The sequence below is a fragment of the Aspergillus terreus genome, genomic scaffold (assembly GCF_000149615.1).
Source record: "Aspergillus terreus NIH2624 scaffold_15 genomic scaffold, whole genome shotgun sequence".
In the NCBI taxonomy this organism is placed as follows: Eukaryota; Fungi; Ascomycota; class Eurotiomycetes; order Eurotiales; family Aspergillaceae; genus Aspergillus; species Aspergillus terreus.
Genome location: NT_165938.1, coordinates 557,811 through 580,176, shown reverse-complemented (window position 1 = coordinate 580,176; position 22,366 = coordinate 557,811). Strand labels below are relative to the sequence as shown.

At 52.4% G+C, this 22,366-nt stretch overlaps 7 protein-coding genes across 7 annotated transcripts; 3 read left to right on the top strand and 4 right to left on the bottom strand.

Annotated features, from left to right (window-relative positions):
- Positions 1-36: 36 nt before the first annotated feature.
- Positions 37-8,187, bottom strand: ATEG_09681 (putative ubiquitin C-terminal hydrolase; the record flags this gene model as incomplete). Its single annotated transcript, XM_001218302.1, has 11 exons — positions 37-119; positions 174-230; positions 303-2,369; positions 2,529-3,092; positions 3,157-3,514; positions 3,564-4,153; positions 4,206-4,356; positions 4,404-4,565; positions 4,632-7,296; positions 7,351-7,504; positions 7,560-8,187. 11 exons carry the CDS (start codon positions 8,185-8,187, stop codon positions 37-39), a joined length of 7,479 nt encoding a protein of 2,492 aa, XP_001218303.1.
- A 1,262-nt stretch (positions 8,188-9,449) lies between these two features.
- On the bottom strand, positions 9,450-10,226 carry ATEG_09680 (sugar O-acetyltransferase; the record flags this gene model as incomplete). The annotated part of the gene is made up of 3 exons (XM_001218301.1): positions 9,450-9,527; positions 9,584-9,980; positions 10,051-10,226. 3 exons carry the CDS (start codon positions 10,224-10,226, stop codon positions 9,450-9,452), a joined length of 651 nt encoding a protein of 216 aa, XP_001218302.1.
- Positions 10,227-10,889: 663 nt separating this feature from the next.
- ATEG_09679 (protein-S-isoprenylcysteine carboxyl O-methyltransferase) lies at positions 10,890-11,701 on the top strand (the record flags this gene model as incomplete). Its single annotated transcript, XM_001218300.1, has 2 exons — positions 10,890-11,556; positions 11,613-11,701. The coding sequence occupies 2 exons, from the start codon at positions 10,890-10,892 to the stop codon at positions 11,699-11,701; spliced, it is 756 nt and encodes a 251-aa protein (XP_001218301.1).
- A 197-nt stretch (positions 11,702-11,898) lies between these two features.
- pex8 (putative peroxisomal membrane protein Pex17) lies at positions 11,899-14,145 on the bottom strand (the record flags this gene model as incomplete). Its single annotated transcript, XM_001218299.1, has 4 exons — positions 11,899-12,459; positions 12,508-12,956; positions 13,011-14,008; positions 14,069-14,145. 4 exons carry the CDS (start codon positions 14,143-14,145, stop codon positions 11,899-11,901), a joined length of 2,085 nt encoding a protein of 694 aa, XP_001218300.1.
- A 1,018-nt stretch (positions 14,146-15,163) lies between these two features.
- On the bottom strand, positions 15,164-17,186 carry ATEG_09677 (uncharacterized protein; the record flags this gene model as incomplete). Its single annotated transcript, XM_001218298.1, has 4 exons — positions 15,164-16,582; positions 16,639-16,839; positions 16,905-17,020; positions 17,093-17,186. 4 exons carry the CDS (start codon positions 17,184-17,186, stop codon positions 15,164-15,166), a joined length of 1,830 nt encoding a protein of 609 aa, XP_001218299.1.
- A 690-nt stretch (positions 17,187-17,876) lies between these two features.
- Positions 17,877-19,581, top strand: ATEG_09676 (putative diacylglycerol O-acyltransferase (DgaT); the record flags this gene model as incomplete). The annotated part of the gene is made up of 4 exons (XM_001218297.1): positions 17,877-18,269; positions 18,325-19,327; positions 19,376-19,461; positions 19,510-19,581. The coding sequence occupies 4 exons, from the start codon at positions 17,877-17,879 to the stop codon at positions 19,579-19,581; spliced, it is 1,554 nt and encodes a 517-aa protein (XP_001218298.1).
- Positions 19,582-21,356: 1,775 nt separating this feature from the next.
- pyrG (orotidine-5'-phosphate decarboxylase pyrG) lies at positions 21,357-22,247 on the top strand (the record flags this gene model as incomplete). Its single annotated transcript, XM_001218296.1, has 2 exons — positions 21,357-21,513; positions 21,565-22,247. 2 exons carry the CDS (start codon positions 21,357-21,359, stop codon positions 22,245-22,247), a joined length of 840 nt encoding a protein of 279 aa, XP_001218297.1.
- Positions 22,248-22,366: the final 119 nt, after the last annotated feature.

Sequence of the window (22,366 nt, the reverse complement as noted above, 5' to 3'; positions counted from 1 at the left end):
TGAAGGGTGGTGTTTTCATTTGGCCCGAGGCAGAATTTATGGAGAGCCGGCCACACCAACGTCCGAGTCGCTCGCCATGGAATTGTCTTCCCATTCTTCTGCAGAAGGAGCATCAGAGTCTGTGGACCCAGGGGTTAGATTACGGAACGAGAGAAAAGAAACGAAAAGCTTACCGGAAGCGAGCTCTTCTGGGACGTCAACGGCCAGTTCATCGATCGACTCTATCTCAGCTGCAGGTTCAATGTTAGCAATGTCGAGGAAAAGGGAATTCACCATTGCCAATGGGGACAAAGGAGCCATACCACGAGCCTGTCGGACATATTCCTGGTCTTGCTCGGACTCGTCAAAGTATGATGCAAGGCAATGATTGATCACAGTCTTCATCGTTTCAATGGTCTTTGTTTCCACGCTGCCCCCGGGAGCAGTGAGAACCGCCTTCTTTAACCTGTCAATGCTTGCTCGCACAAGCTCCCTGGCGATGTCGGAATGGCGCTGTTGCCAGTCTTCTCCCATCTCGCCCGCTTCGCCTGTGAACAGAATGCCCTGTAAGAGCTCTGTGGTCATTTTTCTGACAGCGGCTTCCGGAAATAAAAGCAAGGTTGGAGCCCAGTCAGGGATCCGATCCACAAGTCGACTCAAGAACCAAGTCTCATCAAGGCTCAGTTGGTTATTCCGACATGATAGGAGTTCCGTGAAGAAAGCCAGGTGCTCTTTGCCTCCGCTGCCGTTGATAGTCTCGACCCCGTTTGCAACGTAGTCGATCAACGATACGACCCGCTCCTTGTCCGGGCTTCGGCGGCAGAAGATCAATGTAGCTTCCAAGAACGGGAAGCACAGTTCTGCAGGCGCAACTCTGAGACCATCCTCCAGGACCTTGCAAATTGGCTCCGAAAAACCAGCCTCTGGCTCTGCGTCCAGCAATTGGCCGACCAGGCTCCTGCAGGCCTGGGGGCTGTGGTATTGCTGAAGGATTTTCTTCAACAAAACCAGTTCTCCGCTTCTCCCCAGAGGACGAATGAGGCTAGCCTCAGAGGCCGTAAGCGTGTACTTGCCGTTAGGCAGACTGTGTCGCTTATCATCCGGCGTCGGCGAGACCGTAAGATCAATATAGGATAACAAAACTGCCAGTAGCTCTGTGAGCTTCTTGTGCGAGAATCTCCGGCCCTTCTCAATAAGTCTGAAATAGCCAAGATACTGACGCTTCAATCGCTTTGCGTCTTCCCGGTCTAGCCATATGATCTCTAGACACTTCAGAAGGAATCCGTACTTGAGGACGAGCGCGGCTTCCTCTGTTCCAAAGCTCGCAAGCAGGAGTAGGAACTCGAAGTAATCATCCCAGGCGCGACTGAACGTATGGATGGTGGCCCAAAGACTCTCAAGTGTAGCCACGACATTCTCAAATCCTTCCCAATACCGACGCTCCCATTTCGATTTTTCCAAGCTCCCATCCTCTGCGTTTTCACGAAGCTCTTGTAGTTTCGACAAGGCGCACATGAAAATTTTGATCGCACTGCTGCGGATGGACGCATGCGGGCTTCTCAGTAGCAGGTTTCGAAGACCAGTTGGCTTCTCCACGATCCATTGAAGGACTCGGTGGGCGGCCTTTGGGAGTTCATTTATAGCCTTCAGGAGCTCGGCCACGATGGCATCGAGGCCCACAGTGTCCTTGGTCCGCGCGACCAACTGCTCTAAAGTGTCCAACGAGATGAAAATGACAGTCCGGTCCAATTTCGGTCTCTCTGCCTCCTGGAGCTTTGTTTCGTGGAGTCTGGAGAGAATAAATTGCACAAAAAAGGTGTGGTAGGGGTCCAGGAGGCAGAACGTTCGAATGAAAACCTCATTTTCCAACGTTATATGGTTCGCAAGAGACACCGGCAGTGGCACGTGGACGGGTAAGTTGTTTGCGGTAGGACGGTAGGCTTCTTTCGCAGACTCCATGCTGGAGACGCGTTGGTAGAACAACATGTACGCATTCCAGACCTTGTTGAACCGGACCTGCATGTTGGGGGAATCATTGTATCCACCGAAACACTGGTCTGCAATCTTCGTCTGATCGAACCTGGTCACGTCCGAGTCATTGAACTCAACCCATGAGCCCCTACCTCCAGTACTCGGCCTCTCGCGGATATACGAGTAGTAATGGCCGGACTCAGCAGTGCCAGTATGAACTAAGACACCGACTAACTCGAAGATATCTTCTTCCACGTGTCCATCGGGATTGGAGAGATAGTCAACTTTGAATGGCGTCATGTCAATTCGCTCCGGAAATTGGAACTCATCATTGATCTTGCTCCGCATCATAGTGACCATGTCGAAGTCAAAGCGTTTCAGATGGAAGATTAGATTGTCAGGGACATCCTTCAAGCACGCTCTAAGGGGTTTTCAGTGATTTGCTCAAAGATGAAAATTGGATGCCCGATACTTACCTCTTGACAGCATCGACGTGTCGCCCACAGGATGTACACGAATACTTGTTATCTGGGATTGGAGGTTATTGGTGACCACATTTGTTTATACGTTTTACTTACCTCCTTGCATGATTTCACCTTCGACGTAAGCTTGTAAGCTCTCCTCCAAGCTTGCTTTTCCTTTAATGTCGCACTGAATGGCAGAGAACGGCTCAAGGCGCTCAGATATGTGAGAGCACTCTTTGGACTTGATCTGTTGAACCAACTGGCCCCCATAGAAAGACCTGAATTTCTTCTTGTCTTCCGCATCCAGGATCTGCGCTTCCCACCTGTCAAACAACAAGTTATAGAACTCATCGACATCCATTTGTATCGTCACGTCGACCGGTTCGTTGTCGTAGGTTCTGATAGAATCAACTAAATCTTGGGGGTCAACGCTCTTGAGCCATGTCTCTTGCATATAGCCGAAGAGCTTCTTCGTCTCATAAAGCAGTTTCTGAGACGACTCTGGGTCCGTAAGCTCAAGTTTCATCAAGAAATCACGAAACCCGACATTCATGAAAAGTTGTGTCAGGAGTGAGTTCAGATAGCAAGTATTCGACAGGTTCTTGAGGCCGGCATAGCCTTCTGGAGATCGTATCATCTTATACCGATCAAAATACCAAGATGGCGAGTATGTCTCGTCTGAAATGTGATACAAAGTCAGAATGGTTTAGTATGGAAAACGATATGAGTAGAGAATCCAGACCTTGTGGGATAATATCTTCCAGGCAATCGACCATGCCCATATAATTCTGATCATATTTGCAGAGCAGGGTGAGAATCCTGTAGAGTTCCTGACGGGTCTGTCCGTGCATGATGGGAACCTTGGGTCTGATCAGGGTAGATGATCGGCTCGAGAAATCTGGGAAAAGATAACGATCGAACAGTTTCTCAGTCAAGTCGCTGCAGACGACATCAGCATCTCTGGATGGTTGCACTGGGGTTTTCAGGTAAACTAACAATGTATCCAATATCACGTTGGCCTGTTCTGCGAGTTCCAGACACGACTTGAGGAGACGACAGAACCCAAAGATCAAATGGTCAATAGGCTCTCGCCCGACGAACTGTGAACAAATTAGCGCGAGTAACAGGTGTATGTTCGTCAAGATGTACTTCTTCTGTCTGATGGCTCAACATAATGTCGCTCCACTGTTTGAGGTATTCGCTTAATACATGATCGTTGGGTGACTTCTCAACAACAGAGTGAAACACACTATGTGCGATCTCGAAAAACTCCTGGCATTGATGAACATGGTCCACGGTCTGGGGGAAATTCTGTAAAAAGGACTCCCAAATTGTGGCGAGAATATCGATCCTCACAGAGTGCTCAGGATCCATTTGACCCGGCCCTTGAGCAGAGTCGACCTGCAGCTTTCCTGATTTTTTCAACAACGCGGACGGACTGCATTCCACCGCAATGTTATCTGAGATTCCTTTCCGAATTGGCTGTCGTGGCTCATCCAGAAGGAGTGAGGACAGCAGTTGGCCAAAGCGCGCTTGTTCTTTCACCACGGTCCAGAAGTCTGAGTCCAAAACTGACGCTTCCATTAAGATGGCGAATGAGTGGCATACGAGCTTGTAAACATTGGCTTCCGATATACGGTCAGGACGTAGATTGTGGGCAAGCACTATCAGATGTAGCAACTGCTTTGCCAAAGCCGAGTAGTCAGGAATCAGGTTCGTCTCATCCGCTATTGGTTTCACTGGACACTAGTCAGTGTGATGAACTCGAATTTTTAGAGATCTCTATCTCACCTTGAAAAGCGTGAAGAAGACACTCTACAAGGCTGGTCGCAAACAATAGTTTCGCAGGAGACTCTGTGAGAGCCTCTGACATTGCGGGCCGCGTTAAGGCCGCAACCAATACACGGATACTATGCACGACGAAGGATTTGTTCGGAGATGCCTGGCATGTGTTAACAATTGTATCATAATCCACCCGAGTGGTCTTACCTCTGACGCTTCCTCCCTCAAGCACGTGGAAAGCGCATTCACCGAATAGAGGAAGCTGTACGGCTTTTCCATTGGAAACATATCGTCCGCAGTTTTATCTATCGACTTGACCAGCTGCAAGACTCTTTCCTGGGGCGGGAAAACGACAAGGAAGTCGTAGATCTGCCAGAGGGTGTCAGATACTCACAGCACATACAAGATGGCCATAGGACAAAGATAGAGACATACCTCTCGCGCGAGATGATCTTCAAGTTCAAGAAGGTCGTAAAGGTCGTCGAAATGTTTCAAAACTTCAGAATCCACTGGGGTCAATGACTGGCGACGACCTGTTAGAGCCACCTGGCGGCTGTCAGGATCTTTCTGAACCAGCACCAATCCAGAGGTAAGTTTCAATTCTCGAACAGTCAGGTTAGGATTCTCAAGTAGGTTTACTCGTCGTCCAGCGAAGATTGTGTTAAACTTGGAGAATCCTGTAAGCTGGGCAAATTTCTCAACCAGCTCGGCAGCTGTAGATAGATCGCCGATGCGCAATGACCTAACTGTTGACTGCCCATTGCCATCAAAGGCTTGGTAACGAATGTCAACGAGATCGCCTTTACCAGGCAGCCCAGGGGGTGGCCCTTGCGGGGGGCTGTACTGGGGACGGCTCCGCAGGCCTTGGAGAAATTGGCGGAGAAAGAGCAGGGAACGACTGAATCGTAGTTCGTCCGCGCTAGTCTCATTCATGGAATCGGTATCTGATGACTTCAGCTTGGATGCGGCAGATTTCAGCTGATCTACGCAGCGGTCGACTAGTGCGATATGGGTGGCCTCGATAGCTGATTTCGGCGACCGACGGATCATACCATGGTCAAGGTAGATCTCTATAGCGAATCTGGTTGCATCCGTCTCGATCGAACCCGGTGGAGCAGTCAAAATGAACGTCCATATGCGTTCAATACCCGGAACTGATATCACCTCATTCTCGTCCACTACCGGCGGGGGATCGAAACGCACTTCGTAGTTGATGGTTTGCTTAGCAAAGGCGAGGACATCGGGAGAGTAGTCAGATGGAGACACTTTGGGGAGATAGCTGTGAATGCAACGCTCAATGAACGGGTTTCTCTTGCCTCCGTGACTGGTGAGACCACACAACGTATCCCATAAGGCTCTTCTGCCAAATGGGACGAGTGTCTTCGACATGAAGATCTTCCACCAGAGCAAGTCGCTTAGGTCCTCGGTAATGTACTCAGGGACCTTATCAATGACGCGGGCCAGCAGTTGAATGCGCGATAGAAATCCATTCTTAGAAAATGGGTCACTGAAGTCCGTCTTGTTCGTTTCCACGGTATGGGCTAATTCAGCGATCACCAAGCGCGCTAAGTCGAAATCCATAGCCAGTCTCTGTATTTCCTGGGAGTCGTGCGGAGGAAGTAACGCATTCAAAGCTTGAATGCTGCCGACAACGAACTGGTTCATTTCAGCAACATCTTGGATGCAACGCTCATATGTCTCCATCTTATCCATTTCACTGAGCCCAACATTCATGAACAGGCTCAGTTGCGTGCTGGCAAACTTCTGGACAAGCGCCTTCTGTTCGACGCTGATATCCTCGGCCGCAGCACTCTCTCGAATTAGACGGACACATAGACGTAGTGGGATGGCATCTACATCTGACTCATCCCCATGCTTGTCGCGAACATGGTGAAGAAGTTGCTCACAGAACTCCACCATCCGGGGATCGAACCGGAAAAGCGGAAGGTCCAATACTTTGGCGCACAGATAGAGCAAAGCTGGAGAAGACGAAACGTGCATACTGAACGTTCTAGTGAGCATCCCTAACACTTCAGACACCATTCTGGCGTCCGGACTTTCCGTAACCGTCTTCCAGATGATGTCTGTGTCAGCATCTGTATATGTCGAAGTAACAACCAAGAAACCAAGAATGTTTCCACTCCTGCTGATCAACTGAGGATGAGAGTCGACCCCCACAATGTACTGAAGAATTTCATTTTCCCTCAGGAATCCCAGGAGGTATTGAACAACTGGGTCCTCGGTGCCAGCGGGATTATGCTGAATATGCTGTCTCCACACGTTGACTAGTTCCATTTGCATGGACTCTATCCCGTGGACTCTGAGCTCCATACGACCCTCAGTAATATGCTTCTTTAGGGTCATGAACTTCCAACCGTAGTAGAGGATGGATGGGTATGTGTCCACAGGTATATTCTCTGGCAGGCCGATCGAAAGATCCTGGGCAATTTGCTGTACAAACGTCGAGTCGCAATGGCACAGGCAAAGATAGAACCAAGATATGACACGAATCATCGACTCACTGACATCGCTGGAGACCCACGGCGATTTTTTAGTGATATGCGCCTGGTACTTGTCGTCAATAACCCGGATCAAGTCGTAGGCTGCTTTCGCAAATTCCAAGTAGGCTGGGGAGGAGTCTGCTGTGGTTTCATCCACTTCGAATTTCTTCCGCTCACTCCACGACTCCGCCAGATTGTGTAGCGTCGTCACTATCGATCCTAGAGGCGACGACAACTGGGGTTCCCGTGGGACGAGGGCCAGTATATAGAGGGCAAGATCAGCTAGCCGTTTGATGAGGTTGAAGGGAGGCACCAGAAGCTGATCACCCAGTCGAACGACTAGATTCCCAACACCGGGCCCATGAAATCGCTCCATAGCACGGAACAGAGGAATGGCGGTTAGCTGTAATGTCCAGCCGAGTGATGACAAGTAGCCCCTTGAGAATAAATCAGGCACTGGGAGTTCCGGTTCTTCGGCTAATTGTCGCAGAATGATGACATCCAGGCACATCATGTGGATCGTGATTTGAGCATGGCTGAGGAAAAACTCCTCTAATAATATCCAAAGATCCTGGTTGCCATCGACCTGGAAGTCTTGTCTATCGCAAATTGTCAGTTTTGTGCAGCCGGACAGTGTTATAACGAGCACGTACGTTCGGCGGAGCAGACTCTCGGTCAGCAGTGGAACACCTTCCCAGAACGCCCTGTCTTCCAGCAGCACCGCATACGACAGTTGGTCCAAATTATGCGCGACATCCTCAAGCCATGTTTTGACCGCGAAAAAGACCGTCGAGTCATGCGGAGGACCTGGGTGATCAGTCAGTGACATGCCGAGTATAACACAGGAAGCTCCATTCCATACCTTTTTCCAGGATCGCCGCAATCTCCTCCAGGTTCTCCGTGGCGTCTATGTCCTGCCGAAGCCGGGGAAACGTGTCGATTAGCGACTGTTGCTCGTGGAGCTGCACGACCTCGGGATCCCGCAACGCCTCGCCCAGCGATCGCCAGTTTGATGTACCTGGATCCTGATCCATATCCTCGAGTTCGGCGACCTCGATCTCTGGGCTCTGTGTGCGCGAAGAGGAAACCGAGATAGCGTTGGAAGGCCGCGCGCCGCTCTCGTCGGGGGAAGCGGCAGGAAGCGTCGCACTGGGGTGGTCGGAGGGATCTTCGAGGCCAGAGGCAGGGGTTTCAGTCGGAGGGGATTTCATGTTGATTGTCACTCGGCTGGCGGGCCGGGAGGACGAAGGAATTTGGGGCTCTTCTTTATCGGTCATGGCAGGAGCATCCGGGGTCGGTTCGGACGTGCGAGAACGAGACGGGTCATCGGTAGACAAAGTCTCCAGTGCACCACTGCCACTGTCGAGACGAGGACGTTTTCGGGTAGATTGAGGATCGATGTCTTCCATGGAATCGCCGGAGGGACGCGTCGAGTCGATCGATATAGCGTCAGGCGGGGTGCTAGAGCTCTCTAGCGGGGCAGCTGCCATGACATTTTCCTGGCCCTGTGACGCGGGGAGAGCAGCAGGAGGAGGGTGTCGTGCCGGGATAGTGTCGGTTAGACGGTAGGACACGGTGGTCAAAGGGAGAGGGCAGCTCAAAGGAGTGGATGTTGGAGATGATGGGGATAAAAAAAAAAAAAGTACTGAGGCGGAGAAAGCGAACGGAGGATGGAGAATAATCAAAGCGGGAAAATCCAGTGGTGAGGGGAGTGGGGCGCAACAGGCAGCTGTCGATCAGTCGGACAGGATGAATCGACAGCGATCAAGGAAGAAGGAGAAGAGAAAGAGAGAGAAGAGGGAGAGATGAGAGGAGTTGAAGAAGAGTCGAAGAGAATCGCCCGGGAGACGCGTGAAGAGAAGAAAGCAGAAGAGCTCTGACGTTGTGGGTGGAGAACGGACAGCTGAATGGGGCTTGGGGGGGAAGTGTTTGCTGACTGGGAACTCTAGAAGCTCCGTCGAACAACATCAATTTCCACCGATTCCCAGGGGATTCAGTAAGATTGGTTTATCAAAGGAAATCGGTAGAGGACATCTAACTATCACATGTGATTCATCGTGGTCTTATTGTTGGTTCTATTGTCCAATTGTCGCATATCCGGCACCAGAATAAATCCTCCTCACCTGAACTATAGGTGAGGCTTCACTATAGAACCAGTAATAACTAGTTCTGCCAGTCTAGGTAATATCTAATAAAACATAATAAAACAAGTCTCGATGACACTTGTGAAAAACCACAGAAACTCCAGACCATCCCTTGAGTGTCTCGCCGATGTCTCTCCATGTCTTGCAATGTTTAGCATTCCGTGGCTCCCACGGAAATCCTCCCCGGGAACTCTCTTATTGTCCACCCATACCAACGAGTGGATGGAGCATTCCATCCGACTGACAGAACAATGACACGCTGCTTGATTATTCTCCTCAGTGAGTCTTGTGGATCGACATCAAAATATACTCGAGCACTGCATGGTGACTCGCAACTCTAAACAGCGGCGAACTCCACCTGAAGCTTCCAAGCCTTCTAGCGTATCCTCTAATGCCCGCACGAGCGTCTCCTTCGGCAGTATCTCGCATCATACAGAAGCACGGTTGTTATGTCGATCCCGGAGTCTAGTTCCAAACCAGGGTCTGTACTACGAGTCCGGCTCATGGTCTCACGGGCTGAACCGCAATATCACGAAAGATTTAGATCTTGATCCTTACTTTCTATACAGCCCACCATAGCCAAATGTAAATGCACATCAACCCGACAATCACGAGCTCGTTGAAGTCTCAATCTTCCGGATAATCTTGGCCGGGTTACCCGCAACAACATGATACGGAGGGACATCCTGCATCGAGCGTCAATCAGAATCGACCATACGCATACCAATCAACACAATCATACCTTTGTGACTACACTTCCCGCCCCAACCGTAGACCCATTCCCGACCGTCACTCCAGGCAAGATGGTCACGTTCCCCGCAATCCAACAATCATCCCCGATGTTGATTTCCTTGCCTGTCTCCGGGCCCTCGAAGCCGTTGCGGATGTGAGGGTCCACGGGGTGCGTCCCGCTGTACAGGTGTACATTGGGGCCGAAGAGCACCCGAGCCCCAATATTCACCTTACAGGTATCAATGATGACACAGTTGGAATTGATGTACGTGCCTTCCCCGACCCGCACGTTATACCCGTAGTCCATACGAATGGGGCCGTCAACCCAGGGCTCCCGCCGCAGCTGGGCTTCATCCTCCGTTGGGTCGTCCTTTGGGGGAGGCAAAGGTGTAGTATCCTGAATGATGCTGGGATTGTGTTAAAGGCACGACATAGGGGAGGTCCACAATGTGGTCGGCAGCGCTGACAGCGACTCACTCTTTCCATAGTTCTACCAGACGCCGGCGAGAGACATCCTCCGCTGCATTGAATCGGCGACACGCCCGTACGCAACGAGCTCGTGCGGCGATGAGATCGGGGGTGAATGCGTAATAGAGTTCCCCTCGGCTCATCCTTTCGCGATTAAGCTGCAGTCCAGCTTCTGAGAGATCCATTTCTTCGTGTGACATATTCTTGTGGGATGTAATCCAAAGCCGAATGACGAGGAGCTCGCGGGACAACCCCGCAACCCGAGCCGCAGTATATATATAAAAGAACAGACCCCTCCAGACCCCGCGTGAACTCCGAAGCTCCATCTGAGCCTAGGTAACTACCTAGTAGATAATCATCGTGTTTTCCGACAGGAGAAGCGATCGTCATCAATGATAAGAGTGAAAGGGCAGCTCTTCAGTCGGGACGTCCATCTCCAGCGAACAATCGCATCCAGTGGATAAAGTATAAGAGATACCTAGTTTGTTCCGAACAGCTTTCATCATTTATTCTCTTATTATATCTAATTGTTCCATTATTACAATCAGTGCGACGTTTATGTACTCAATAGAATCTGACAGGACCGGAACTAACCGCATCGGTGAAAGCGGGAGAACAGCTCTCTCGGACATTAATATTGTTCTCCCGCAACCCTCTATTGTTCATCACCTATTATCTCCCTCTCCTCTGCCAACCCATACAGAGTATAAATCCCTCTCTACGCCATGTCTCCTCCATAAGCAAGACTCCCTCCACTCCCCAGCTCCTCAATCTTCGTCCCAATGTCCACAAACTCCTCCATTGACACGACCACCTGGCGTCCTCGCCCCAACCCATCATCCACCACGATGCCCAACCCACCGACAACAGCCCTCGACGCCTCCAACTACCCAGGGGGCAAGAAATCCCTCTCGGGCATCTCGCTGCGGGCCTTCCTAATCGGCACAACCCTCGGCCTCTCCGTCTCCCTCACTCTCATCCTCGTCCTCCTCACCTCCACACCCCTCTGGCGCGTCCCGTTCTTCCTCGCCGCGCTGAGCGTCTTTCACTTCCTCGAGTACTACGTAACAGCGGCGTACAACACCCGCCACGCATCGGTGTCCGCATTCCTGCTCTCGTCCAACGGTTGGGCCTACAATGCCGCGCACCTGTCCGCCGTCGCGGAGTGTCTCCTGGGCTGGGGGCTCTGGCCGACGAGCAGCTACTTCGCGTGGACGGGCGCGGTCGGCGGCGTCAAGGTGCAGGTAGTGGTCGGGGTTGCGCTGATGGTGCTGGGGCAGGTGGTGCGGACGGTCGCGATGGCGCAGGCGGGCAGCAACTTCAACCACACGGTGCAGGTGGAGCGGAAGGACGGCCACATGCTCGTTAGCCACGGGGTGTATGCGGTGCTGCGGCATCCGAGCTACTTTGGGTTCTTTTGGTGGGGGATGGGCACGCAGTTGGTACTGGGGAATGCGGTGTGTCTGGCTGGGTATGCTGTTGTACTGTGGAAGTTCTTTCACAGTCGGATTATCCGTATGTTGGTTCCTTCGCTAGATGGGTGAGAGAATTGTGCTAATGTGGTTTTGCAGGCGAAGAGAGGTTCCTGGTCGCGTTCTTTGGCGAGGAGTACGAGAAATACAGGAAGAGAACTTGGGTTGGGATTCCCGGTATTCGGTGATCGCTCTCTACTAGTACATATACGTACTATTGCTGTTCAGACGTGTATAGACTTGAATTTAAGTACCTTAATTCTAACTGCTTGACTATGCTGTAATCGCTCATGGTATCGAATGCTGCACCAAACGCCGTGGGGTCGCACCCCAGATGCGAAGCCACTAACGGACCAGCTCAAATGTACAAAGGAAAGGAATCATTCTAAAGCTTAGAGCTTCTTTCGGGGGCAACGGCACCCACGGCGCCGCTCATATACGCGCCCTGGGCATTGTCCGTCTCCGCGTTGTCTGGCTCGTTGCCAAACAAAATGAGCTCACGACCACCTTTGGTGCTCCACCAAGTGACACAGTAATGGGCGCGCTCCACGTCCATTTCGCCGTTGCTTAGTGCGTCCCAGAAGCGCTCAACACAGGCATGACGCATCTCCGGCTCGCGGATGGTGTTGATCAGGTTGGCTGCCAACGGAAGCCACTCTTCCAGATCCTCGACACGCAGGAAACAAAGGCCGTCGATCAAGGACATAGTCAAGGCCGCCTGCTCTGAAAGAGGTGTTGTCTGGCCCATGTTGGCGTCGGTGCCTCCCTGGGCTGACGGTGGCAGGGGGTCCGTGGGCGCATGCAGCGCGCGGTCGTAGAGGACTTCGAGGAGGATCGATGGGAGAAGTCGCTGTTTGTTTGCGATGGGCGAGGGAGGAGCAGTAACTTGGAGCACGGTCTTGAAAGCAAGACGGAATTGACGAATGGAGAGGTTTTGAGGGAATACCTATTAACAATCAGCAGGGTCATTGAGCCGAGTGGCTAGAATACTCACCGCGAAAAGGTTGTCGATATAGAAAGGTAGATGCTTGGCAGCGAGTGCAGCGTTCTCCGGAATTGCAAATACAGCAAGAACCACACTATGCGCCGCCTCAAAGATCTCCAGGAGATGGTTGTTCCCGCCGGCGGGGAGATAAGGACTGGCAGCGGATATGAGAAGTTCTTCGCTGAATTTGGAGGAGAGGACGGTAGTGAACAGCTCCGCTGTGTTCAGGAAGAACAAATCCAGAGTCCGTTCGAGAGGATGTGCCGGAATCTGACAAAGTTCGTTCGGCTTGATGCTCCTGAGGAAGTTCTCGGTGAGGTCGGGATACTGCGAAAGGATATCCACGGCCGTCAACGTAACGAACATATGTTGAGAGGAGGAGTTGGGTCCGATGCGAGATGATATGAAATACAGGTTTCGGAGTATGTGCAGGGATTGCATCGAGAGAAAAGGTGCGCCTGGCTGTCCGTCAGTATTGCGATTGGGTGGTTCGATGACTCGACTGCACTCACTTTGGTTGGCTGCTAATACAGGGTCGTTGAGCACCCTCCCCAAAACAGCTCGAAGCACAATCACCGCAGAATACAAGGTGTTACGAAGCAGTCTCCAGAGACTGGGGATGGTGTTCTTTAGTGATTCGGCGTCCAGAAATTCCGCTTCCTCTGCCCTATCCACCTCCGACAGCTTGTTTTGGCGCCACTGCACCATGAGCGTACGCACAAAGTCGGCAATAGTGTCGACCGATTTCGCGACGAGTCTTGGATTCTGGGCGTTCTCGACCGCGTGCGCTGTGAGCCGAGACAGCGGACCCAAAGCAGACACTAGCGGACTTGAGGAGATAGCTGTCACCCGCATGAAGGTGTCGGACTGCGCGGACCACTGAAATCGCTTCGCAGGGCCTTCAACAATATCCTTATCAACAGTGCCGAGGAAGTAGCCACCTTCCAGGCCCTCTGGTGAAATGTAGATCGCATCGATCATGACCGGCAACAAGCGGTCATAATCGAGCTTAGTGCGCTCGAAATCCGACAATAGTTCAAAGGAGTAGTTCAAGACCATAGTAACACAGAGTCCTTCAATCGGATTCTGAGGGTTCAGCTCCTGCAGAGCTAGTTCGGCGGCCGTCACCAGCGCGGATTCAAGCTTCTTGCGAACATTCCAAGGCAGACCTTGGCGATTCTGTCCCTCAAACCCCAGCAGGATTCCACCGATGAGTAACAGATGCCTCCACCGCGGGGACTTGTCGTCTGCTCCGCTGACAACTGCCTTGACCCATGCTTCGCGTTCGATTTTTCGTGGCCGACCGTAGGGTATCCGTGGGTCGTCCGATGCCTCGTTCTGAAGGATTGCCATGGCGGCAGAGTTGAAGACGCTGATGATCTTCCGACAGGCGTTCAGGTCGACCGGGTGATCCCATATTGCTGGTGCTGCTAGCAGCTGTGACGATAATAGACTCAAGTTCAACGGGTTTCCTAGGACGGACAACAGGCTCGTGGCAGTAGGGAGCAAGCTGTTCGACTGGTGTCAGTGGATGGGGCTGGGCCGACGAGCGGAGATGAACAATACGCACGTAAATGCATCCTGGAGATCAGCCGACGGGGACTGAAGGGACCGCAAGAGGGCCCCTAAAGAGCGCTCCGTAGCCATAGTGAAAAGCAGCTACCAATGCGCGGTTCACGACAGGAGCATGGAAGACAAGTGGAGAGACGGTAGTATCAGGGGAGGGGAGGTGTAGTACTAGTCCGGCGCAGGTTATCTTGTCTTACCGCGGAGAACCCCAGATCACCTGCCGAGGTTAGCAGCGACACCAGCAAACAATGCAAACAGAGAGCTCCCATTCCGATTTCCGTGGGTCTTGGCCACCTTTAGTTCCGACGATGCCAACAACCAACACGCGCATAACAACCTCGTCGGTTCTTCCCATCAGTTCAAATAGCCTCGGAATAGGTACCATGCTACATCACTCTTCATCGCAACACCGCCTCCGTTGACGAGGCGACGAGCTTGCGCACAATGGCCAACGTCCGGGTCCCAATCAATTACCAAACACCTGCGTTCCCGTCGCTTTATGATCCATTTCCGCGACCACATACCACGGCTTTCTACCTCTATTATACCAGTGACATCTGTCGATTTACACTATACTGGACTTTGATTTTCTACTCTGCCACTCATGCAGCTGTCGCAGCTTGGGCTGTGGCTATGCAATGCCGCACATGGCGCATCTCCCTAGCTATTCCGGTCGTCTATATTGTCATCGGATGTTTAGAGGCACTATTGGCCGGGAGCATTATTGGGGCCGTGTGAGTGGTTTTTCAAGTCCTTAATGGCCCATGACGAACTGCTACTGATATAATACCAGTCTCGGGAGCGTCTACGAAGCGGGGAATTTTCGAATGTCAACATGGATCCCCATGATATGGGGTGGCATCAACGTGCTAGTGCTCATACTTTCTAGCTTTCCCATGCAGGGTGGTCTGTGATGGATTCATTAACATGTCGCCAGCAGCTACAACCTGCGGCGACGTAATTGCAGCCCAGATATCTACTAGCCACGCCCGTATCACATCCTGAAAACTGGTGTCGCTATAAATACACGCCCTCCAAATCGCCCCCATACGCCAGTCACCTCCAGAAAATTCAACAACCGCACAGTAGCCCAGAATTATCTTCCAAAGCGGTTATTGGGCGTCCCACCTCCCTGTAAGCCAGGAAGACCGCCAGCACCCATTTGGGGCATAGCGGGGAAGTTTTGGGGGAAGCCTTGTGGCAGGGAGATCCCCTGGGAGAGAAGCTGCTTCTGTAGTTCGGCGAGGTCCAGGTTCGCCGGCGGTGTGCCCGACAATGCAGGAAGCAGAGGGAACCCGGGGAGTCCAGTGTTTGGTGGGAAGTTGTTTGCTTGGGGTGGTGGTTGCGAAGACAAGAGGGCAGCCAGACGGCTGGGATCCATCGGAGGCATAGAAGCTGGCATTCCAGCCTGCGGAGGAGGCTGTGGCGCGCCAATGCCCGGAAGCAGTTGAGAGCCCATCCCATCTTGCTGAGGCCCGCTGCCAGGAGGTGCGATCTGAATTCCAGGGAGAAAGGAACCGGCGGATTTCTTCTGGTCGACAAGGCTCTCGGCCTCGTCCTGAAGCTCCTGTTCCTCCTCTTCACGCATTTGTCGTTTGCCAAAGCCTCTATTCCAAGTTCCTTGAGCTTCTGCGGCTTCTTCGCCGATGTGGAATCGGTCCTTCATGTAGCTCGTCTCACCTGGTCGCGCACGAGACCAGAACCGTGTGAAATTGTCTTTAGAGCCAGATGCAAGAATGTGACCAAGCGGATGCCAATCCAATGACCAAATTGTCGCACTGTGTGCATACTGGATGCGATGAGCAGGATAGATGACCTGGGCCGGGGTGGTCGTGGGGTCTGTACTATTGTATGGTGCGATCGTAGGGACCTGCCCCGACGGCACGTTAGGTTCATCGAGTAGATAATGGTATAGCGACCCGTCTTCACTGCCGGTGGAGATGAGCGTGCTGTGGATAGGATGCCACGTAAGAGAAGAGACCGGCTTTTCATGACCCCGAAGAATGCAGATGTCACGCATCATACGCAAATCAAATACCCTGGCCGTCTGGTCGCGCGACGAGGTCGCCAGAAGATTGCTATTCACTCGCGAAAATCGGGTAGTTGTCACGGTATTCTTGTGGCTGTGCAGCGTAGTCAAACATCTTGTGGTTCGAGGGTCCCAGAATTTGACCTGGTGATCTTTCGAGCCGGAAACCAACAAGCCCTTGGTGGGGTGCCAATCGCAAGATTTGACATCCCAGTTGTGGCCAGTCAGAATGGTATCCGCAGTTCGAGAGGTGAAATCGAAGATCTTCAGCGTGGTGTCATCAGACGCGGAGAGGAATTTTGTGTCGCTGGGAGACCATGCGAGATCGCGGACTGCATCGTGATGCGCATCATCAATCGTTTCGACGTTGTTGAAGTTCGGACGCCAATATTTGATATCTCCCTTCTGTCCTCCCGAAATCAGCCAGTCGTGACTGTGGGACCAAGATATCGAGGTGACACCCGCTTGCAATTGGTCGTAGTGGGCCTGTTCACAAAATCAGCAAGACTGATGGTCCCTGCAGAAGATCCAGGATCACGTACATCCATGACGGTTTCAAAATTGAACGCCGTTCCATTCCATAGCATGAACTCTCCCGTATGTCCGCCGGTCAAAAGACGTCTTCCCTCTGGTGTCCATCTGACCACTGTGATCGGTTTTTTTGATTTACCGATTGACTGATGTAAATGTCGCACGGGGATAGTGTCCGCTGGGGAATGCACTCGAGCCAAAGGAGGGAGCATCTATCCAACAACAGTTCCGTTAGCTCACTTCCACACTGATATTAAAGCATTGGATGGAAGCTTACATCCACGACGTAGCTCGCGCTGGGTCTTTCCGTCTCCATCCGATGACCTCCTTTGTATCGCGGTCGTCGCGTGCGCATCCACTGTACGAGAGACGAGCCATAATCGGTGACGAGTCCTAGCAATGCGAGGTTAGCTGGGTGAACTGGTAGACAAAGAAATGCCAACGTAGGGCGAGATGCGAACGTACGCGGACGTCGCGGTCCTAAAATTCCGCCTTCATAGGATTTGGGAGGTCTTCCATAAGGCTGGGAGTCGCCTCCCGATTCGTCATAGTAGGCCATGATCGGAAAAGTCGTGGGGGTCCAGATGGGAGTTTGGAGGGAACAGCCGCCAGAAGCTAGCAGACGAGACAAGAACCGGCGAGAGTCGTGACCATGACAGGGATGAGAGAGTGGGGACGGCGAGAACGGGCTGTTACACACGTCGCAGATAATCTGAGTTCTTTATCGAGCTAAAATAAGCAGACAATGGGGTGGCAGGGGCCGTCAACGACGAGGGGAGCTCAGCACGGGGAGCATTCTTTGCAGTCGGAGACGATCCAGAATGGCTTGTCGGACGTTGACTTTCGGCCCAGCAACACGACTGCGACCCGTTATTGGCCGGCGTGCCCACTTAATGGCCGAGCACCTTACCCAAGTTGGGATGACGGGCCTCACCACCCCCCGGTCATCTCGAGAGGCCTTTGCTCAACTTCTGTCGCAATCAATCATGCCGGGTTCCCTGATAACCCCGCCATGCTGCTCCTGTTTCTCCTCCCTTCCTGAAACCCCGTTACAATCTCCTCTGACCGTCGTGTCATGAGTGATCCAGTCCCTTCTCGCCTTATTGTTACCTCCATGCCCCGAGGCAATCACCCTCTCCGCAATTGAATCGAGTGAGATATCCACTGTCCTCCTCTCGCGCTCCCTATCGGCTTCGGGATCTTCCGCCATAGGCCACAATTCAATTTCTTCCTTCGACTCGGAGACAACATGGTGATGGACACACAAACCACAGCATCCGCCACCAGCACGGCGCTCACGACCGACCACACTGTTGCCTCTCGGACGTCCCGCTCTGAGCCGAACGGTGGTGTGCATAATGTATCGTCACCTCCAACGAGCGAACCGACTGGGGGAAATGGCGGAGGCCGGCGAAGGAGTAAATACCGGCATGTCGCAGCGTACCATTCCGAAGTGCGCCATTCCAGTCTCAGTCGGGAATCGAATACTTCTCCGAGTTTCCTCGGATTCCGGAACCTCATGGTAATCGTATTAGGTGAGTGCCCTAGTGCTCTCCTACGTTTTGTGAACCCGACGGAGAACTCATACGGGTCGCGACTAGTTGCTATGAATCTTCGATTGGTTATCGAGAATTACGTGAAGGTGTGCTACTGTGCGAAACGCCATATCTACGTACAGAGCTAATGTGTCATAATAGTATGGGGTCTTGATCTGCATCAGATGCCACGATTATCGAAAGCAGGACGTTGTCCTGGGCTCAATGTTATTTGCTCTCGTCCCATGCCAGCTATTCATCGCCTACCTCCTGGAATTGGCCGCAGCGGGTAGGGCCAAACAGACTGTGGGCCGAAAGAAAAAGGACGGATCAGCCGAGGAGGGCGAACGTGAAGCACGTGCTTTTCGACACATCTGGCGGTTTGCATTGTCCTTTCACATCCTCAACATTGTTCTCAATCTCGCCGTCACGAGCTTCGTTGTGTATTACTACATCCACCATCCCGGCATTGGTACGCTCTGTGAAGTGCATGCGATCGTTGTCGCGTTGAAAAACTGGTCCTATGCGTTCACCAATCGGGATCTGCGAGAGGCGATGCTTAATCCCTCGGCGGAGTCGGCGCTTCCCGAGATCTATTCCAGCCTCCCGTACCCGAAAAACATCACGTTAGGAAATCTAACGTACTTCTGGCTTGCACCGACACTGTTGTATCAGCCAGTATACCCCAGGTCGCCTTCCATCCGATGGCCATTCGTGGCCAAACGCTTGTCGGAATTTGCGTGCTTGTCGGTGTTCATTTGGCTACTTTCGGCCCAATACGCTGCGCCAGTTTTGCGCAACTCCATTGACAAGATTCGTGATATGGCATATGCATCCATTTTTGAGCGCGTTATGAAGCTATCCACCATCTCTCTCGTCATTTGGCTGGCTGGGTTCTTTGCGATTTTCCAATCACTCTTGAATGCTTTGGCGGAGATCATGAAGTTTGGCGATCGGGAATTCTACACCGATTGGTGGAATAGCCCAAGTCTCGGTGTTTACTGGCGGTCATGGAATCGGCCAGTGTACCAGTTCATGAAGCGGCACGTATATTCTCCGTTGATAGGGCGGGGGTACAGCCCGTTTGTGGCAAGCACTGTCGTATTCACCATCTCCGCTCTCCTTCATGAGCTCCTCGTGGGGATACCCACGCACAACATGATAGGTACGATTCTTTTTATAAGCCTTGCAAGGACTCCACTAACCGGAATAGGCGTCGCGCTTGTTGGAATGCTGTTCCAGCTCCCGTTGATCGCCATCACTGCCCCATTGGAAAAGATGAAAGATCCATTGGGTAAGGTAATTGGCAATTCCATATTTTGGGTAAGCTTTTGCGTTGTTGGACAGCCCCTGGGAGCACTGCTGTATTTCTTTGCCTGGCAGGCAAAATATGGCAGTGTGAGCAGGATGGGCAACTGAGGTATCCTTTCATATAAGACGAATTATATAAGGTCCGAGTCCGTTTGATATATCTAGAGATATCTCGCGTATCAAGAGCAATTTAATTGAGAGCAGTTGCAGCTACCTTCTATGCCTCTAAATACGAGTCTTTCACTTTCCTCTAGCCCTATAACTTCTACCTTCTCTTCACCTGCCCCCTCTACTCTACTCTCCAAAGTACTTAAAACCTCAAAAGGGCGTAAATCCATCAATTACCACATTTCCCTGCCAACTGTACAACCTACCAGAGATTCAACTTCGCTCGAGAACAATCAGTGTCGTAAATCGTTCTTTGTACTGGGAGCATGGACTGGCAGATGTCTCGCGCCTGTCCCGCTAGGGGGAAGTGAGGCACAGGAGAAACAGGGCGTAAGAGAATTCTCTTACAAATCAACTTCTAATCACAATAGAAATGCCAGTCTATGTGCATAGAGAGAAATGGAATGTTCGATGAGCTGCAGAGTAGGTATACTCCTAGCATGGTAATTGGTCGTGAGGCAGTCGGAACGACAGGTTTGGCCGTGGACGTTCCAAGTCGGAATCGGATCGATGGTTGGCCCGACAGGAAGAGCTTTCCCCGGATTCCGGCCACGAATTTGACGTCAGCCAGCAGCCGCCTAGGCCTTTCCCCTACATATATATTTCTCAAGCCACCCGCTATCACGAGATCAATATAATTGTCATCGCCGTGTTATTATTGATCCCTCATCACACTGTGAATAACCCGACTGCTTCACCATGCCTGTCATCGTCCTTCCTGAGAATTACGGGTACCTCTCCCCCAGAATCCAGAGTTCTGCTCAGTTCTAATCAATATCTAGATATGTCATTGCCGTTGCACTGGGAGCCATTCCTGTGCTGAGTTTCGTGCACGGAAATATCACCACTGGACTCCGCAAACCCGCCAAAGTTCCTTACCCCCACAGCTATGCGACCGTCGAAGAATGCAAGTCCAATGTGAGCAATCCTTCTCCTATCATGGCATCTTTGAGTCATCGCACGAGGGCACGCAAGACCCAGAAGGAAGTCACTAGTACTAACAGACCCAGGCCAAAGCGGAACAGTTCAACTGCGCCCAGCGTGCCCACGCCAACTTCCTCGAGAACGCGCCCCAGACGATGCTCTTCACCCTTGTCGCCGGTCTGAAGTACCCCCAGCTGGCGACGGCTCTGGGATCGGGATGGCTCGTGCTGCGTGCGCTCTTCCTCTACGGATACGTCTACTCCGGTAAGGCGCAGGGCAAGGGCCGATATCTGGGCGGGTTCTTTTGGTTTGCCCAGGCTGGTCTCTGGGCACTGAGTGTGTTCGGCGTGGGGCGGGACTTGATTTCTTCCTGAACTGAAAAGTGATGTATATTTGACTGGCGACGACAATTTGTGATAACGCTGCTACCCGGTAGTTGAATAATAATGATGATCGGAATTTGTTACTTCTCTCTTGGAGTTTTTGTTTTTGTTTACGCTTGTATTGCCTCGGCCGAGGTGTGGCTGCCCCACCTTCGAAATGTGGCTGGTGCATGTGGCGGATGCCGCGTCTTATCGAGATCGATATCGATTTTTTGCCGGGCATTGAAGGTGCTTCAGCCTGCGGACCAAGTTGCCAGCACCGAACCATTGCTTGAGTTCGACTAAGTTTCTTTGCTTTTTCTAATCCTCTCAATTTAGGTCTGTCTACCCATAAGCCCGTCCTTTCCAGCTCCCTCATTAACGCCACATCCCACAGCTGCACCCCGCATTACCCCTCCATCGCCGACCATGTCGTCCAAGTCTCAATTGACCTACGGCACTCGCGCCCGCACGCACCCGAACCCGCTGGTGAAGCGCCTGTTCGAGGTGGCGGAGGCGAAGAAAACGAACGTGACGGTCTCGGCGGACGTGTCGACAACGAAAGAGCTGCTGGATTTGGCTGACCGTAGGACTCCCGCCGCAGCCATAGACTCGGGATACTAAACGCGGACGACAGGCCTCGGACCGCACATTGCCGTGATCAAGACGCACATCGACATCCTCTCGGACTTTAGCGACGAGACGATCCGCGGGCTGAAGGCGCTCGCGGAGAAGCACAACTTCCTCATCTTCGAAGACCGCAAGTTCATCGACATCGGCAACACGGTGCAGAAGCAGTACCATGGCGGCGCGCTGCGCATCTCCGAGTGGGCGCACATCATCAACTGCAGCGTGCTGCCCGGCGAGGGCATCGTGGAGGCTCTCGCCCAGACCGCCGCGGCGCAGGACTTCCCCTACGGCCCGGAGCGTGGCCTGCTCATCCTTGCCGAGATGACCTCCAAGGGATCGCTGGCGACGGGCCAGTACACGACCGCGTCGGTGGACTACGCGCGCAAGTACAAGAACTTTGTCATGGGCTTCGTGTCGACCCGCTCGTTGGGCGAGGTGAGGTCGGATGTGAGCGCGCCGTCGGACGAGGAGGACTTTGTGGTGTTTACTACGGGCGTGAACCTCTCGTCCAAGGGGGATAAGCTCGGCCAGCAGTATCAGACTCCCGAGTCGGCGATTGGCCGCGGAGCCGACTTCATCATTGCGGGTCGCGGCATCTATGCGGCGGCTGATCCGGTGGAAGCTGTCCAGCGGTACCAGAAGGAGGGATGGGAGGCTTACTTGAAGCGGGTCGGGGGTAACGGTAACTAATTTAGTATAGCATCGATGATGAGCATGAAGAATTATGCTGGTTGGAAGTCCGTTGAAGCGTGTTGATAGGATAGATAGGTAACTCGTACTACTTGATAGTATCAGCGGTCATGCCATGG